This window comes from Struthio camelus, chromosome 25, assembly GCF_040807025.1.
Source record: "Struthio camelus isolate bStrCam1 chromosome 25, bStrCam1.hap1, whole genome shotgun sequence".
NCBI classification, from domain to species: Eukaryota; Metazoa; Chordata; class Aves; order Struthioniformes; family Struthionidae; genus Struthio; species Struthio camelus.
The window spans coordinates 3,808,902-3,826,713 of NC_090966.1; the positions used below are offsets into that span (position 1 = coordinate 3,808,902).

At 41.9% G+C, this 17,812-nt stretch overlaps 1 protein-coding gene across 4 annotated transcripts in view; it reads right to left on the reverse strand.

Annotated features, from left to right (window-relative positions):
- MARCHF10 (membrane associated ring-CH-type finger 10) overlaps nt 1-9,969 on the reverse strand; it is a 34,218-nt gene extending 24,249 nt beyond the window's left edge. The window contains exons 1-2 of one of the 4 annotated variants that reach the window (XM_068918718.1): nt 9,778-9,860; nt 3,962-4,067 (exon numbers count right to left, since the gene is read on the reverse strand). In XM_068918718.1, the coding sequence (XP_068774819.1) occupies nt 3,962-4,048 (87 nt within the window). In that variant the 5' untranslated portion in view covers nt 4,049-4,067; nt 9,778-9,860. Of the gene's footprint in view, nt 1-3,961; nt 4,068-9,397 lie in introns of all 4 variants that reach the window. The other 3 variants (XM_068918717.1, XM_068918715.1, XM_068918716.1) reach the window with 3 other exon arrangements.
- Nucleotides 9,970-17,812: the final 7,843 nt, after the last annotated feature.

Below are 17,812 nucleotides of genomic sequence, written 5' to 3' on the forward strand. Positions count from 1 at the left end.
TATTTAAGCTGAGACCATAAAGGGTGTATAATCGTCTAATCTCATAGTCCATTTTAACATCCTTAGTTCCACTGTTTTAATTCCCTTGGCTTTCAATCTGGGATAAAAATTATAAATGCAGTCTTTCAAAACGTAGAACTGAGACACTAAGATCAGTCTTTGTGTTAGGAAGAGATTTATTTTAGTTTCAGTTTTCTATTTAGGTAGAGGTCTTAAACTGTTGGCGACAAATAGAGCAGAACAAAAGCTAGAGGGAGCTGTTGTTCACAAATAATTCTTTAAGTCTCCATTATTGCTTATTCTAAAATAAATTGGATAGCTATTTTTTCGCAGAAAAAAATGTAGTGTCCAAAATGCCCAACCAAATCGTGGTGGGGAAGGGCAGAGAATTAAGGCAGAGGTACGGACTACCTGGTCTAATGGAAACATACATATTCCCCACATCAAAGAGAAAGGGAGGGAAGTAAACGTGAGGACAATTGAAAGAGTGAGTTCATCCATTCTTATGGTCTGAGTGTATAAGTGGATAAATTTTCACTCAGCAGTGTGCAAAATAGTCTCACTTCACTTTTGAAAGAGCAGAATAAATGTCTTGACAAATACTGTACACTGGGAATAAAAAATAATAAAGCTTTGCTTAGTAAAGGAAATGATAAACCAGTAGATAGCTGTGTTCATTTGCAGGCTATTAAGTTAGCTCGATAACTAGAAGAAAGTTCATTAAATAAACAGAAATGTTTCTTCTGGAAATAAGTATTAAATAATGCAAATAAGCTGAACCCCTGCCAAACAGTTTCAATGTCATATAAATAGAAACATCTGTAGGGTAAACTTTCTTTCATGAAAAGCTGCATGAATGTGAAAGAATTATCCTGTACTATAATACATGAAATATATATAAGCCAAGTATACTTGCTGGCACAAAAATCCTCTGGTACATTGAAATAAAGTGTCCACATATTTAAGGAGTTGTCTGGTATGACTCTTGTGAAATTCACCAACCGTTGGATCACTTTGGACTGCTATCTTCTATTTTATCTCTTTCACTTGCATTAGAACGCTTCCTTCACAGATCTTACCCCATATAATTAAATGAAAACAGTATACGCAAATGTTTCTTTAATTTTTACTTGACATCTAGCTTCAATGAGGCATAATAGCCTTTATAATGATTAGTGGTCTTATTATGAAAGCTATATCTTATTAAAATTAAAATCTTTGAATATTTGCATGGTAAATAGCAATAACCTTTTACAGCACGAAAACAGGACAACACAATTTCTAGGTATCTCTTCCTTGTCTGCAGGGTGCACAGGGCTGGAAAAATATTTCCAGTCAAGCTACTCAAATAGATGATTGGTGCTCAGTGAATGATTTGTTTTGTGAATGATGTTTTCCTCAGTGTGCTATTCTGTACTAAACATAGTTGGATGGTCTTAATCTGTCCTGCACCTGAACGAATGCCAGGAACACCACTGCAATTGGGAGCCACCCAAATCAACTTGAACACAAATAAGGGACTGACCGGTGGCAAGAAAAGTTCTTCTAGATACAGAAGTGAACTTGGGACAATAATTTAATTGGACTGATTGCCACTAAAAGAAACTCATTCTCAGGCATGTGTATCACCCTGCAGTTAGACACAGTATGAAAAAACAAAACAAAAAAACTCCCCCCCAACTATCAAATGCAATTTATAGGAGCCATTCAGATGGCAGAGGGTGCACATGCAATAATAGCATTTTAGTTCAGATTAGGATTTGTACTCTTGAAGCAACTTGATAGTCTTCCTTTATTGTGGAGTAGTCTGGAAGAGGACAACCTAAAATTCCTTTCAGATGAAACTCAACAGGAAAATATGCTCCATGTGACCGGAAGAGTGCCATTCTGAAGTAAAACCTCCTAAAATGCATACAGTGTGGATGTCAGGTCCTTGACACCAACTCTTTTACTCTGTAAATGCACTCTTACTGAGCTGCATTACCGCCTGATGAAGACGTAAGCCACAGTTGCCCAGGGACCAGTCCAAGTTGGTACAAAGAACTTACAACAGGCTACTGCCCTTTACAAACCTTTGGCTGACTTTCTGTCCGACACTAACGTGCACTCTTTTGACTTGGTCTTCCCTCCTATGAACCCGTATTACTGAAGGGTTACGGGAAGGAGAGGGGGGCAAAATCAAAACATTTCAGTACGTTAATTCTCTCACTGGAAAGATGATGAAAGAAAACATGAGTCAGAAATTGTAATTGTTTATTATTTTGTTCACCTAATACACTGATGAGGGCAGTATAATAACCAAAATAGAAGTGAGGTAAGTGAGCAGCGTATTCAAATTATTATCAGAAATATACATCAAAAACCTAACAACTATTACAAAAGCATTGTCACTTACAAGAGAAAGTGTAGGGGAGAGGCAAGCACACCCAGCCAAAGTCTTCACCAATTGCATGTTTGAATGTTTGCAAAGTTCGAGGAAGACTGCTTTGCTTTGTAGAACAGAGAAGCTTGAATCCAGCCAAGTCAAAGTCTTACCATCTGCATTTGCCAATAGTGTGCACGTTAGGGAATGACTCTGACCTAAATGTAATGACCTGATTTGAAAACGCTTCAACTACATAAGAGAAATGTTTACTCTATAGACTTAAGTTTCACGTTGGTAGAAGGCACAGAATTTTTCCACATCTGACACACTACAGCTCCCACCCTTAAGCCCTGTCTTGGAACTGAGTCTACACTTTCTTCTGTAACAGAGGAAGGCATGGAGGCAACAAGCCATCTTTTTACTAAATAGTTCAGCGGTTAGACTGCTCGCTCAGGACGTAGCACTGGGTTTGTTTCCCCTCCATATGAATGCTTTAGCCACTATGTTATTGTCTCCAGAGGGGGGTTCACCCTTGTAGCATTTAGTTAGCAGTCTAACTTGGTTAAAACCAAGTTCTTTCCAATTTAATGGAAAGACTTCAAATTTGATCCACAGTCTTCAAGAAAAGCTAACTCTTGCAAACCTTTACTTGCAAAATGCCTTCTGCCAGAAATTGTGTACTCAGTCCCCGCGTGCTGTTTTTAACAAAAGCCCCTACGCTGCTTGTTTTCCCTTCCACCTCAGGTGTTTAAACTATTGACAGTAAGATAGCACTGGCAAACAGATACATTTGTTTCTGTATAGCAATATTATATTCCAGCAATCTTTCTGGATGTTTCCTCTACTACTTCAGCCTTCCCATTTTAGTTAGTCTAAAAATCTATTAAAAAGTGACAAGGGTTTAAAAGTAAAGGGTTTTGCAGATTTCTAAATTTATTTTCAGTGATTCCATATGAAACTGCCCCAATCTGCAAATCAACAGATGATTTAACTGCCATCTTTACAAATTTCATCTTGGCTCTAAAATTCATAATCTGATCTCTCTGCCTCTTACATAATTACCAGTAATAAAGACTAGCATTCAGAATTTAGCCGAGAATTATTTTGATGTATGAAGCAGAAGAGGCTCCAGATGCTCTCTTGAATAGCTGTCGTTGCTTAGTAAGCAATTAGGAATAGTCACAGTCTTCTACCGAATTTAAACGGCAAGTGGGCTACTGAGGCCTAGTCCTTATAAGGGCTCCTAAGTGTTACTGAAATGTAAGGCTATGAGTAGAAAATATACTTGTGATAGTGCAGTAAGCAGATATGACTTACAGATACAGCTGAAATACATATATTAAAGTATCAACATGTGATTAAGCCCTGTGTAAAATGAATTCAGCTCTGTGCAGAACAAAGATGCTGATGAAAATATTGCTGCATGACTTTTTTTTTTTTAAACTAGTGCTGTAAGATAATGAAATAAATGCTTCATTATTTAGAAATAGCCATTTTAGAAGAACCACTCTCAGGCTGTTAACGTACCCAAGTGAAAATAACTTTCAGCACACACTGCGGTCATCCCTTGGTTTTATGTATTGCTTTCTGGCATACCTGATGCTCTGAATCCATCTTGTATGGCACTTCCCTTATATATGGAGCACTGCCAATGAACTTCTGTCTTTCCTGTGCTTCATCCATCACACTAGTTAATCAAAACCTGCACACAAAGCAAATATATATATATTTTTTCCTTAGAGTTGATTCTGTTCAAAGGTGACTCTGTCTTGCCATTGGTGGAAAAATAAAGCTTTGTCTTACTAATTACAAAATTGCATACTAACTTAAAGCTTGGTCTATTCACTAGCAGGGAATCAGTGGCATTGAGATCTAACAGAATATTAGATTCATAGACAGGAAACTAGGAATTTGATCACATGAAACTTCAGTAGTATAGGATATTGTCCACAGTATATTTTGGATTCTGACAGAATTGGTTGCCTTTTCTGAGTGATCTCTAGATCCTGACGGTTTGTCAAATCTGTACTGAAGTAATAAATTGAAACATCCCAGGATTAGCGCGTTAGCAGATGTTCACACTTTTTCAATGGAACGTTCTAGTGTCTTGTTATGGTTGTTTGAAGATATAAGTCTAAGATCATATTTATAACCGAAGGTATCTGCAACCAGTTACTTCTGCTTATGCTCTTATAGTAATGTACCACATTTTAATGTAGAAGATGCTTTCACAGATTTTCTCTGCGGGAGGTAGGTTCTATTTAGAAAACTGGACAAAATATATGGCACATTTCTAATTATAGCCCTTAATATGCCTCTAGACAGGGAGAAACATATAAACACCTGTTCATACTACCTGCTTCGATTTTTAAATTTCTGCTGTCTTGCTTATATAAGCAAAGAAACACTACGCGAGGTCTTCAGCCTCACTGCAATAGCACAATGAGCAAGTTGGCAGTACAGAGCCACAAAGACCGCTTGCGGATGGATGGAACTGCCTTCTGGGAAGTTTGCGTGGGCTACAGAGGTCCAGCTTTAGGGGATAACCCCACTTTTTCCATCTTTACTCATTTTCACTCTTTTTCTTCTTAGAATGGTAAAAACACCCTCGTACTCACCATCCCAGACTGTTTTAAGGGATATAAAGACCGTTTTAAACAAAATATATTGTTACTTCAACACAATGATTTCTGTTGTTTGGTTTAATCCTAGTCTTATAAGGAATATGCATTTTATGCCAACTGTTACTGAAGGCTAAATCTTGTCTTAACATGTCTGAGAATGACATTACAAGGTAAGTACAATAACTGGATGACTCAATATATGCAAAACAAAACCATGTTCTTGCCTGTAGGGAAGGGTGGGGAAGAGGAGGGCGGGTACCTACCAGACATTTTCCCCATGGTTGTCTGAAGCATACAGAAATAGTTTAGCAACTTTGTGGCTTCATATCGCAATTTCATCTGTACAAAACCATTAGATCGGCTAATATGCCTGATTTCATTTTGGGATTTTAATGTTGCTAACACAAAAGCATTCCTTTTTCTAATTAAAAAATCTGGTCACCATGATACCCTCGCCCTGATACCCTTGCCCTCTATTCGGAGCTGCGTTTTAAAGCGATAATCTACCTCCATATGCTTAGAAGCTGTCTGCACACCTGCTCACTTTTTAGGGTCACATATGTTCTTCCAGCCTTACCTACTCCTTTGACGTTATGCCCAATGCTAAAGGGGTGAGCAGTTACTCTACGCTTTATACTGGCACCTCAGGAACTCATGTGAAGCTGGAGCTCTGCTGTGCCAGTTGACGTACAGAGTGAAAACCAATCTAAATAAGAAAAACAAAGAGCAGGAAGAAAGAGAGAGACCACAAAAATGTGTGGTGTTTTGCTGAAGGTTACAAGCAAATCACTGAGAGTCACGGGGAAGAGAGTCTTATCTCCAGATTTGTTACCCGCTATACTGTATTACCTCCTGAACATATCCAGGAACTTAATGACTTGTATTCAACTAACTTTGAAAGAAAAGAGAGGTAATGTGAGAAGGAGACATACTGGTGTGATCCAAGGAGCAGCATGCAAATTTATTGAGAGACTATTCTGACTGGCCTGTAAAAATAGATGTGTTCCACGCACCAGAGGAGATGTGAATTATATTCACAGAGGATTAGGGAGGTAAATCAGAAGTACTAAGAGGAAAAACTCATAGACTGTCAAGCACAATGCAGTCATGTCTTTAAGTACCATGACAACATTTTTCTGAAAGAATCATAGAAATCTAAAGAGATGTCAAAATAAACTGAAGTTTCTCAGATACAGAACAGGTGTTCTGAGAAGGTATTTAGCAAATTCATATTACTGAATGATCAAAGAAATCAAGAAAGCCAATAACAAAGTGTTAGTTAACAACCACCTTAAACTACTACTTTTGCTGCATCTGTCAAAGAAAAAAGAGAAATGAACCTTGTTACAGCCAGTGCAAACTAAAGAGGTGAATAAGTCAACAATTTGATATTTGAAAATATTGTACAGACTTGCCAATAACTCAAGGATTATCAGAAAGAGATTGTTATTGAAAATGAAGTTACTAATTTTCAAAGAGATGGCCAAATACGATTTAAAACAAAAATGACAACGCTGGATCATTAATTACATAACTGTTAAGTCCTATTCTGTGAAAGACATGTATTCTTGTTAACACTACTGCTTCACTGTATAAGTGCTCACAGGCAATCTGTGAGAACATCTCAGATACCACAACCTGCAACTGTTGCTCTTGGGGCTTCTGTGATGCCTAAAAACGTCATAATGCACATTTGTACTCTCACTGTTCACGGGCAATAGGCTGTAACGTCACTCATGTAAAAGGCCGATGTAGAATTGGAAACACGTAAGTTAATTACCACCAGACAAACAACATACCTCGCTATACACAATTTGTAAATTGATCTTTGGTGGCAATCTCAGAAAAGGAAAACATGGATTAAGTGAGACTGTGAAAAATGACCTGGCTCTTTACTTTTTATAACATACTGGGAAGACAACATGGATGAAATTCCACTAATGCTGATCACGCCTTACATCCTCAATAACTGAAGAGAAAAATTCAGTGTTTTCTGCAGCACTAACATTTACATACAAATTAACGATGACTTTTGAGAACCATAAAGAGAAAGGAAGGACGTATTTCCACAATGTGAAAATCCTACTGGCTGATTGGAAGCGTACTCCATTTAGTAGTTTTATTGAAAATAGAGAACGCTAGTTCTGCAGTTCATCAAACTTCACGTCCGAATGAAAAATGCATTTGCAGTTGTGGTCGGTTGTACTCGTGCCTGATGACGTTGCCCTTTGGCAAACAGGTCTCTGAGGGAATGCCTTCTTCACAAGGAATAAGGGAAGGGTAAGAAGAAGGAAAAAGGAAAGGGAAAAAAGGACAGGGGAGGTTGAAAGATTATTTAAGAAGAAAGAGCAAGGGACTCTGCAGCCAGAAGCTGTGATTCTCTCGAGAAGCTCTGTTTATCTAGGCATCTTCAGTGACTTAATGTTCTAAGAACTGTGACACGCCAACGCTCGAGAATATCTTCCCCTATCAGATAGCACAAGTCACCTGCTAAAGTTATTCCCCAAGGGCCAAATTCACTCTTGTTGCATCACTGAAAGTCTGCTGAAGTTAGTCTGTATGCTGGTATTAATGAAAGGAGTATTTGGCTCAAAAAATGTTTCCATTTTTCAATTCTTGAAGCTGATGCTGGACACTATACAGAATTCAGGAACTGTCCACATTTAGGCTGCACTTTATTGCAAAACAATAAAGCATAACTTTAACAATTTTAGTTTGTGAACAACAAGACTGGAGTCAAGCGTTTAGTGGGATTACGGTCTTTATTTAGGATTTAATAATCTATCGTCACAGTTCTGTGGTATATATCAGCTTTTACAATTTAGCATAAGTCTTTCAGATGTTAGGCGTTTTTATTAAGATATAAAAGTTTCTGGATCATATAATTAGGTGAGAATCTAAACACCATTTCAGCAACTGTGTTTAACGTCCTTGAAAAATTGGAAGTACGTCTTAAGAATGCCCCAGGTACACCTTTAAAGATCAGAAACCATAAAGCAGCACAAAATATACAACTCGGTTAACACCACGATATTTAAGATAATACTTTGCCCATAGTACTAAGTATGAATATATTCCATCAGGAAGATGGAAACAAGAGTCAGGTCTGTCACTTGCATAGGGACCTAACGCCTTTTCTTTACACGTTTCCTTATTATTCATTGTATTATTTCCTACAAGTGCAAAGCCTGTAATCCTATATGTATAGAAATAACATACATAGAACACTAGAAAATAGAACAGAAGAGAACACAGATCGTTTTCTCTCCCTCAAAGGATTATGGATTACTAGAATGGGTAAGAGTTTCTTCTGCGCCTACTGCAGGTCGAACAGAAATGAAGAATGCTGTACTGAAAGAAATTAAAATTCTCTTTGCCTTCTCATGAAAGTTTGGACACCTTAAAAATCTAATATCAAGAAGTTTTCCCTCTCTCTCTTGCTTCTGCAATGACTTGGTGAGATAAGCAAGCAGGATAGGGTGTCTGGCTTTCATCCCTTCTTTTAAAGAAGGATGTGGAAATGCTAAAGGGAGTTCAAAGGAGGGCCACAGAAATGACCCAGGTAAGGGTTAAGGAGCTTAACTTATTCAGCTTAATTTGAAAAGCAGCTTAAGAAGTGACTTGATCACTGTGTTTATCTGCACACACCTTGAAAAAGCAGCTGATAGCGAACTAAGGGCTTTGCAACAATACTGACAAAAACTGAACAAGATTTACTGCCTGCAAAGCTGGCAGACAAGTTTTAAAACCACCACCACCACCACCACCACCACGCAATTACCTAGCGAAGAGGATAACAGAGCACAGGGACAGTTTATCAAGCGATGAACTCGCCATCACCTGAAATACTTAAAATAAGTCATCTGTTTGAAAGAGACTATTTCATCCAGCTTCTGGGATAAATCCTGTGGTCTACGAGTGCAAGGGGGTTGATCGGGCTGGATGGTTTTCGTAGTCCTTCCTGGTCTCAGAGGTTGTGACTCCGTGAGGTTTTCCTTTCATCCCTTTCCCTCGTGGATGTCAGAGGGACACTGATATTGTCAGCAGCTGCAATCGATAGGCTACTAACACTTGCAGCTTTGTATTAACACAATTCAAACCTCATGTTTCAGAGCATCATCTGCTCTGCTACAGAACTGGGCAAGATTTACCCTAGGCCTGAGCCTTTAGGACATGACTGGCTAAAATGCCTTCTTAGGACCTCAGTGGAAGTATCAGAAGTTGGCTAAAAACGAAGGAGCGGCACAGGCCAGGGAGATGCAGTATATGCACCGCTAGACCAACTCATCTTTACTGACGCCTGCCTACTTCATATGATTAAGGTCAGACTGATTCCCTCCCCCCCCCTCCTTCAGTCAGACGGCGGTTGGGAGCTTTTCTCCCTCGGAGGCGCCCGGGGCACCCTCACCTGACAGACGTTTCTAGCGCCTCTGTTTTCTCTCTGCGACACAAACGCAGCTTCCTGAGGGCTCCGGTGTCGAAGTCTGATGAACCCCCTTAGCTTCGACAGGTGACTGCGAGTAAAACGCGGGGTCTCTCGCCATACGCGCCCGAGGGAACAGAGAAACTTTTGTCCGCTCGAGCTGTCACTGGGGCACAGTGAAGCCGTGCTAACCATCACCTGCCCCGCTGCCAAGCTCCCGCCGAGGTTCCTCCGTGTTAATCACGCTCTTTAATCACAGCCATCTGTTACCGCAGCCCGAGAGGTGGCTTTGGGGGGGGGGGGGGGGAGGCGCGGACACACGCTTCCCGAGCCGGGGGAAGGAGCGAGGCGGCGGGAGGAGTTACCTGGCCGAGGCTACGTCCTCGGGAAAAGGCGCCGGCGGGTGAGCGAGCGCTGCGGCCGTCGGCGCCCTCCTCCTCGCCGCCCCTTCCCCGCGGCAGCGGCCGCCCGGGAAGGGGGTGGCGGTGGTGGTGGTGGCGGCGGCGGCGCCTCCGCCCGCGGAGACACGACCCGGGGCGGCGGCGGCCGCTCGCCTCGCGGGGGTGAGCGCGGCGCGGCGCGGGCAGGCGGCCGCTCGTTGCCGCGGCAACCGCGCCCGTTCGGTGGGGTGGGGCGGGGGGGAGGGGGCGCCGGGGGTCCCCGCGCGCGTGCGCGCGCGGCCTGAGGAGAGGCAGCGCCTCCCCCCTCTCTCCCCACAGCGCCCCGCTCTGGAAGGTTCGAGGCCTCCCTGGGTGGGGGGGAGGCGGCGGGCGGCGGCCTCCGGGCCGGCGGCGGCGGCTCCCCGCGCAGCGGAGGGCACCCGACGCTGGTGTCGGGGCCAGCTCGGCTGCCGGTTTGCTGCGAGCCCGCGGTCACGGCCGCGTGGGGCGGCCGCGACCGGCCCCCCGTGGCGGCCGCGCGCTTCCTTCCGCGCGTGAGTGGAAAGGGTAAAGTGAGGCTGCTTGGCGTGGTTGCGGCCACCCTGTTTGGGGTTTTTCGTTTATTTATGCCGTTATGATCTCTAGCCTAAAGAACGCTTGCAGAGGACTGACCGCAAAGTTGTTGTGTTCTTAATTCTAGGCTCGCCCACGCGCCGGACGCTTCGTCTCGTTCGCCGGACGCGAGTTCGGTTCAGCATCGAGCTTGTGAGTGGGTTGTAAGCAGGCCTGGAACTGCACATCTTCCCAAAGTTAGGTGTCTATTTTATCCTTTTACCATATAGAAGGAAGTTGCGGTTCATGTTTTGGTGCTCCAGCGCCCCGCTACGCGTCGCAGTGCGCGTATCGGACGCTGTTCTGCCCTGACGTTTTATCTTCTCTTCCTCTTTTTGCCCTGGCTAGCAGGAAAAAGGCAAGATGGACGTTAGCGGAGCAAAGTTGTATTTAAAGCCTTGACTTTGCCCTTAGTTCACCCCCACTGCTTTTAATATTGTCTGGTTTCCAGAGCTCGGTGGTATGTTTTAATTTGGAATTTCCTTGTTTGTTGAAGTTGGGCCATGAGGGTTGTTCTAATGGATTGTGCTGTTCATTCAATCTCTTATTGCAAACGGGGAAAAAAGCATTTAAAAATGTTGAAAAATATTAATTAGAACATTGATTGGGGAACGGGGCCGAGGAATATCGAGTTTCAGAATACCAGAAGTGTCTTCCTTGTGTTGATGTAGCTATGGCTTTTTTTTTTTCCTTTTGCTGCCCTCATTATTCTGCTTTTGGTGACAGCACTGTATGTGCGTTCGGGAAGTACACAAAAGTGCTCCTTGCCCAGAAGAAGTTAAAAACAACACCTCATGAGGCTCTCCAATAGCTATTATAGTATAACCTAAATAAGAGGTGTAACCTTGTTTGGCATTTCTGCCGATCCCATGTGACATGTAGTAATATGCTTAAATCCCCGAATACTGTTGTAAATCTGGCCCATAATCTACAGTACACAAGCAGCAGGGATCTGGGAGCAACATCTGCTCAGGATGGGCGCATAAATGCGTTTAATATGGGACTGAAGGAGGGCCCCATTCTTTTTCCAATGAAATCAAGCTGGCAAGTAATGATTTCGGTGATCGCAGACTCTGTTCCATCACCGACAAAGTTTGGTTGGCCTTTTTCTTCTTTTTGAATTGAAGTTTTAGGGTGTTTTTTTGTTTTTTTTTCGTTTTTTGACCTTTCCTTCCCTTTTCTTTCTGTATTATTTCGGGAGTGATTCTTTTCATTGTTGACTGTCTTGCTAATGTAGCAGTTATGTGGGGCAAACGACAAAGGCAAAGAACTAACAGATGAAAGCCAACTGGTGTTACCCATATGATTTAAAGATGCTATTTCTTTATATAAACAACATGCCTGAGGTTGCTATTTCAGCTTGCTTTATCCCACCCATGAATCTCTGGATTTACATGTCATCTATGTGTTCTGCATTGTATCTTTTCCTTTTGTGTGTGTGTATAATTCGTTGTAGTTTAGTATCGTAAAGAGTATCTCCAGCGTGTAACACATACAAGTCAGGGATACCATTATAAAATTGCTGTCCTATAGTGCATGTAATCAGGAATATGCCCTGCGAGGAAGCTTTCGTCTCCCTAAGATGCTTTTAGAGTTCTTGTGTGGCAAAATATTTCCAGCATGCCCCTGAGTGAGCAGTATCAAATGTTTCTCAGTGCTTAGGTTTCTTCTTTTGTGTGGTTTTATTTTAGGAATAGACACTGCAAAATCCAGCTCAGGGCTATGAGAATGGGAAGGTCTTAGCCTTATCAGTCCCTTTGGAATGACATGTATTTAAAATGTCATATCAGGATAATGGTTATGAGATTCATGGCCTTGTTTGCAAGGGTGTCTGTCCTAAGCTAACGCTAAATAGTGCCTCACACACGGTTGCAACTTTTGATTGTGAAATATTATCAAAGCCTTTGAAGCATTATAATGTGAAGCATTATAAAATCTCTGCCATCATAGCAACAAATCTCACCTGACTCACTGAAGAGCCACATATGAATTCAGATTATTTCTGAAGTTGAACAGTCAGTTATTTTTTTCAAAATTACAGTGTACCCACCACAGGAACTTGAGCAAAGCTGAGAGCAGTGGTATTTGGGAAAACGAGAATATCATGGTATTTATGTTCATGCTTTTTACAGGCCTCCACGGTGCCTAAGGGGGATCTCTTAAGCGCTAGATCTGCACATAAAGATCTGGTTTCTTTCTTTCTTTCTTTTTTTTTTTTTTTTTTTTTTTTACCGTCTGGGGATTGATACACTCTAAGAGGATCACAACTTGTTTATTGTATTCCATAGATGGAGCCTCTTGCATTGAAACCGAAGTGCAAATACAAATGGGAATGGATTGAGTTCGCAAACACTGAAGATGAATACAAAATTGAACAGGAGCACTTCATCTAGGATGCTTTAAAATCAAGTCCTGCTGGCTAAAACCAAAACTCCTGATACTTTCATTGCACTAAGCTTAAGATTCTCAAAAGAAGCAAACAAACAAGAAGCAAGATTAAGAAAGTTTAAATACATAATTCATTATAATACAAGGTACAGTTTTAAGAATTAAGGACCTGAGATATGCATGAAATAATTTTAGAATGAATCAATGTTTGATCCGCTGAATTTTATCACAAGAGTTCTGCTATTTTGGTGAATGAACTAATGAAACAAGTGCCATATGATTAAAGTGTGGGACTCCTTCCGTGGAGGACAGGAGTATAAATAGATCGAAGAAGGGATTCTACAAATTAGTAGAGGTTAGGTCCATCGCTCACTAAGGAATAACACTATGGCCTCAGCGTAACATGTAGCTCCGCAAATCTGTTAACTGGTTGCTGCTAGAAGCAAGACTAGCAGACCAGAGAGAGAAGCTTTTTGTGAAAGCTTTGCTTTCTGTACCCTTTCGGTAGCTTTTGCTACTAAAAACAGGACAGTGGGCGAGGTGTCTGTGCAGAGGCCCATCACAAAAAGTGAAGTTGTCATAAATAGTCTCTATTTGTCAGCTCTGTGTCCCTTAACATGAAAAAGGTCATTTGACTAAGACAGTTTGGTAGTAACTCTAGTATTGCAGGATTGAAGAAGTGAAAGGTTTTTTGGGGGTTTTGCTAATGAAAGCCAAAAAAATGTATATGCTTCAGTTTAAATGAGTGACATTTGGCAGGTCTGAGTTATGCAGCTGGAGGAGCTCTGACATTCTCGGACTCCTAGATATGGACTAGTAATTACCTCCGGTCTGTAACTATTTTTTGCCAGGCAAAACGCATAATTTGGTGAAGTTTGTTATAAGCTATGCTTTACTTTGAAAACCGCAACAATCCTTTGTCCTCTGAGGAATGTGGAACTGCGTTTCTGTCCCTTTGATGGGGTTTTCTGTTTTAGCCTTTGCTCTTGGTTTTGCTGAGCAGGTTAATGTCTACTTTGTGAAGATGGGTGCATCGTGGGTTGGCCCCAAGCACCAGACAGCCCATATTTGTGTAAGCCCTGCAGCAGATTAGGAATCTGTTTCAGACCTCGGTCTGTCCTCTGGTTAAGAAAAAATATCCTCGGTCAGTCCTTTGCAAGTAGCTATTATAACTGGAATGCTGAAATGCAGAACCATGTCAACTTCTTACACCCTCACTTGCCCTTGTGGGGCTCAGATACGAAGCTGAATTTCTTCAAAGAGCGTTTTCATCTCTGCACTGTTTCTTGCGAGGAGAATCGTCAACGCTGCACGAGTCAGGACGGCATTGCTTAATGGGTATAGCAAGACCACGTACAAACGTCGATGATGCGAGCCCAAAATGAACTGTTTTTTTTGAGGAGGGGGGCTGTTTGCTTTTGGGGCAGAGGGTCTTGTTGTTGAAGGTCCTGGTGTTACAAGTTATACGTTCACAATGTATACTTGAATGGCCTCGTTACTCTGTTCTGATTGCTGGCAGATGCCGTACAACTAATGGTGTCATTTCTGTTACTACATCAGTTGTTAAGTGGGCCAGAAAACAGCCTTTAAGATTAAAGTTTAATCAATCCAAGTATGCTGAGAGCGAACAACTATAGACTTTACTCTTTTTGAGAATTATAGTCTACTACTTTGAAATCCCTGGCAGAGATAGAGCGTTCTGTCAGAAAATGTCTCCAGTGAGAAATAGCAGGCAAAGAATATTTTCTGTGGGATGGCATGAGCAACCTTGTACTTTAAAGCTTGTATATTAATTGCTTATTAATGGGCAGCTTTTGGCAGAATTTCTTTTTGGTATGGCCTCAAGAATTTTAATGGAGCATCAGTCAGTGAGTGGAGAAAATACGCTAAAAACAATAAACAGGATATTCAGTGGTTGTATCAGTTTGTGACATTGGCTGAATCAGTCGTGTTCCAGTTTTGGTCAATTATAAACTCTGCGTTAACTTCATTAGGAGCAGAAAGATGCATTACATTCTTCCAGGAAAACATATTGCATTGGGGGTGGATTTTTTTTTTTTTTCCCCTGCAGTAAGTGTTTCAGGAAAGGTTATAAGGAGAGGCAAACAGAAACATAAAAAGCCCTGCAGATACTGAGTAGTTCACTTTCTAGGTCTTGTTTAAAGGCCTCTGAAAGTGATTCCCAAAATGTTTTCAAGCTCACTGAGCGTTTTGTATGCCATATTTTTACAAGCAGAGAGGTTATTGCAAGCACGAGTCCTGTAGACATACCCGTACGTGTTTCCCTATATGTAAATATGCACAAACTGTCCTTTCATTTGAAAAACCAGTTTCTTCCCCCTCCCTTCATGAGAAAACAATGCTGCTGAGGTGACTGAGCCTCTGTTCTAATTCTTACGCTCTCCCGTCTTCTGGTGGCCATTGGCTGAAATTTCCCAGAAATAGGATATCCTTCCCAGAAAAGAAGGAAAAGATCGCTCTGTTTAACAGTTGTTCTTTAAACAACCGACGGTAATGTGGAAGCATTCCAATGGGAAACCGTAATGTGCAGGGAAATACCTTCAGATTACATTGAGCACAGTCTGCTGCTTCAAGAAAAGGAAGTCCTCAACACACCCAAAAGAAGGCTCTTCTATACCTAACCATTCTTTGCTCTGCCACCTCTTATCTTCGTTTCTGGCCACCTCACTTGAGGAAGGGGAATTCTAAATTGCTGCGACTTGAAAGCGCTTTAAATTCCAACTGACAAATTGATGCATGTTTTGGCAATCTGGCAGTTCAAAGGTGAGCGCGTAGAGCAAGTTTGCCCTTCCCCTTGTACAACCCCGTTCGAGCTTGTCGAGCATCGTTGCCACAAAATGTCAGGGGTAGCTCCCACTGTGGAACAAAGGAGAACACGGTCTTCTTGTTCCCCACAGCCTTCTCTTAGCCTCATAGCTCATTACTTTTATTTCCAGAGAATTAATGCCATAATAGTAATTCTATGGGACGCATTTTAACATTGGCAAGCTTTCCTGGGGGAAAGGAAGGGCTCCAGACTGTCTTTTTTCTTTCCTAAATTACATGTTAAATGTGTTGGGAGAAACTTAGCAGGAGCTCAGAGACACTGTCTTTCAAAGAGGGAAGATGCCACCAGTTGCCTTGGTGGTGGTGTCTTGTATTTTGTGAGAAGCAGAGGGTCCTCGTTCCCCTTATACTTAAAATTCAGTGGGAGCCAGAAGGGCTGTTATCCCTCACAGATGCCTCTCTTAGGGTGCTGCAGGTCCAAGCTTTTGGTCCTGTGGTGGCTTTACTGTCTGCCTTGTGATGCCTTTTGTATCCATGCCAAAAATTGCTGATCCCTTTTCCTCGATATAACACACAGCTTCGTACTGTGCGATCAGTAGAGAAAAATATCGTACAGCCTTCAGTATTGCTGTATACCTAATGCAAAGTGATAATAGCAAGAAAATGGAGAGTTAAGCTGCTTAGCAGATCCTGTCTTGCACCTTTAAATGCAGACCTTATTGTAACCATTAGTAGTGTACACGCAGCAGGCACTGCAACCTCAGTTCTGCCTTGTCTTTGTCCTTCTGTACACACTGTTATTGCTAGACTGTATTTTCCCTAATGCCAGGGACCGTGATTGCCTAGCACATAAACTAGCTGCTGGAAGATCACTGTTTAATAAAGGTTTTTATGCAGAGTGGAGATAAGGTTAATATCTTCAGGCATCGAAGACGGTGCTGTAGTCGAGGTCTTAATCTGTCGTGGGGGCGTAGCTCCTCACGAAGAGGATTTTAGGTATGGCCATCAGTTCTGCATGTATCCCCCTCGCTCTGGGGGAGGGGCACGATCAGGCTAGCAAATGTACCCAATTAGTCATGCTTTTGCACATGAGGCCTCCATTAATCAAGTCTGTCTGTAGAGCACATGAGCTTTTAGTTAGAATGTGGAAAAATACCTGAAAATTACCCTTAGCAGCTAGCTTTGCAGAATGAATCTACTTGTTGCACTGTATCTGTTAAGGATCTTCCTCTCTGTCTAGTTGTAATGCTTGGGAGATGTTCTCAAGCAGTGAAGAACATGACAGCTGAGGTTAAACTTCAGCTTGAACTTAATCCAAGCACTTCCTTCTAAAAGCGGCACAAAGAAGAGACAAAACCACATGGAAAATGCAGAAGTTTGAAACTAACCTTGTATGACTGGATGCCTGTTTCGAAATTAAAAACAGTAGCATAGACATGTTCAAGTACCAATTTACAGCACAGCTTTAAAGTCCCAGTGCGCTATTAGCTATCTCTGTAGTACAACGTTAAAAGCAAAACATCTAGTAACTGTGCCAGTGTTTACTTCACTTGGGCATGTCCTTTGTTTAAAATAACTTGTGTTGTTTTATTCATCGAGTTCAGCTTCCTGATGCGCACCAGCTTCAATGAGGTGCTGTATGGTGCTCTCTCACGATGTATTTTCATAGCTCCTTCAGCTTTCCCAGCCCTGTATAGTTTGTGATCCTCCTTGCCTCCCCCCTTCTCTGCTGCTGGCTTTATGCTTTTTCCTTCCTTCTAAGCCTTTCCATGTGCTTAGTATAGCTGTCCAAGCAGAGTTCACAGGCTCCCGTTTCTTCTGAAAATGGTTCTTAAGACGGAACCTATTTCTAGTTGCTTGCCAACTCAAAATACGATACATCATCCTGCGTACGTTTTGTATTGATTTGTTTGTTAGTGTGCGCCTTTGATGCCATCAGACTGTAAATTTTTGGAAGCAGACTGATTTGTGCAGTGCGTTTTACCTAGCGCACGTTGCTCTGCTCATCTAAAGCTCTATATAAATAATGAAAATGTACAGGGCTTGCTGGCACAAGTCAGTGGAGAGCTGCATTTCCTGAGGCTCTGCTTCAGAGCGCTGCTTTGTTTCCGGGAGCTTCGCTTTGTTTCTGAGTCTGTTGTAAGTATTTTCCATAAAGCTTCTTGTGAGTTTCAGCTCTGAGGGCTCATCTGTCTTACACCTTAAATCAGGCAGACAAAGCCCGGCGTTGCAG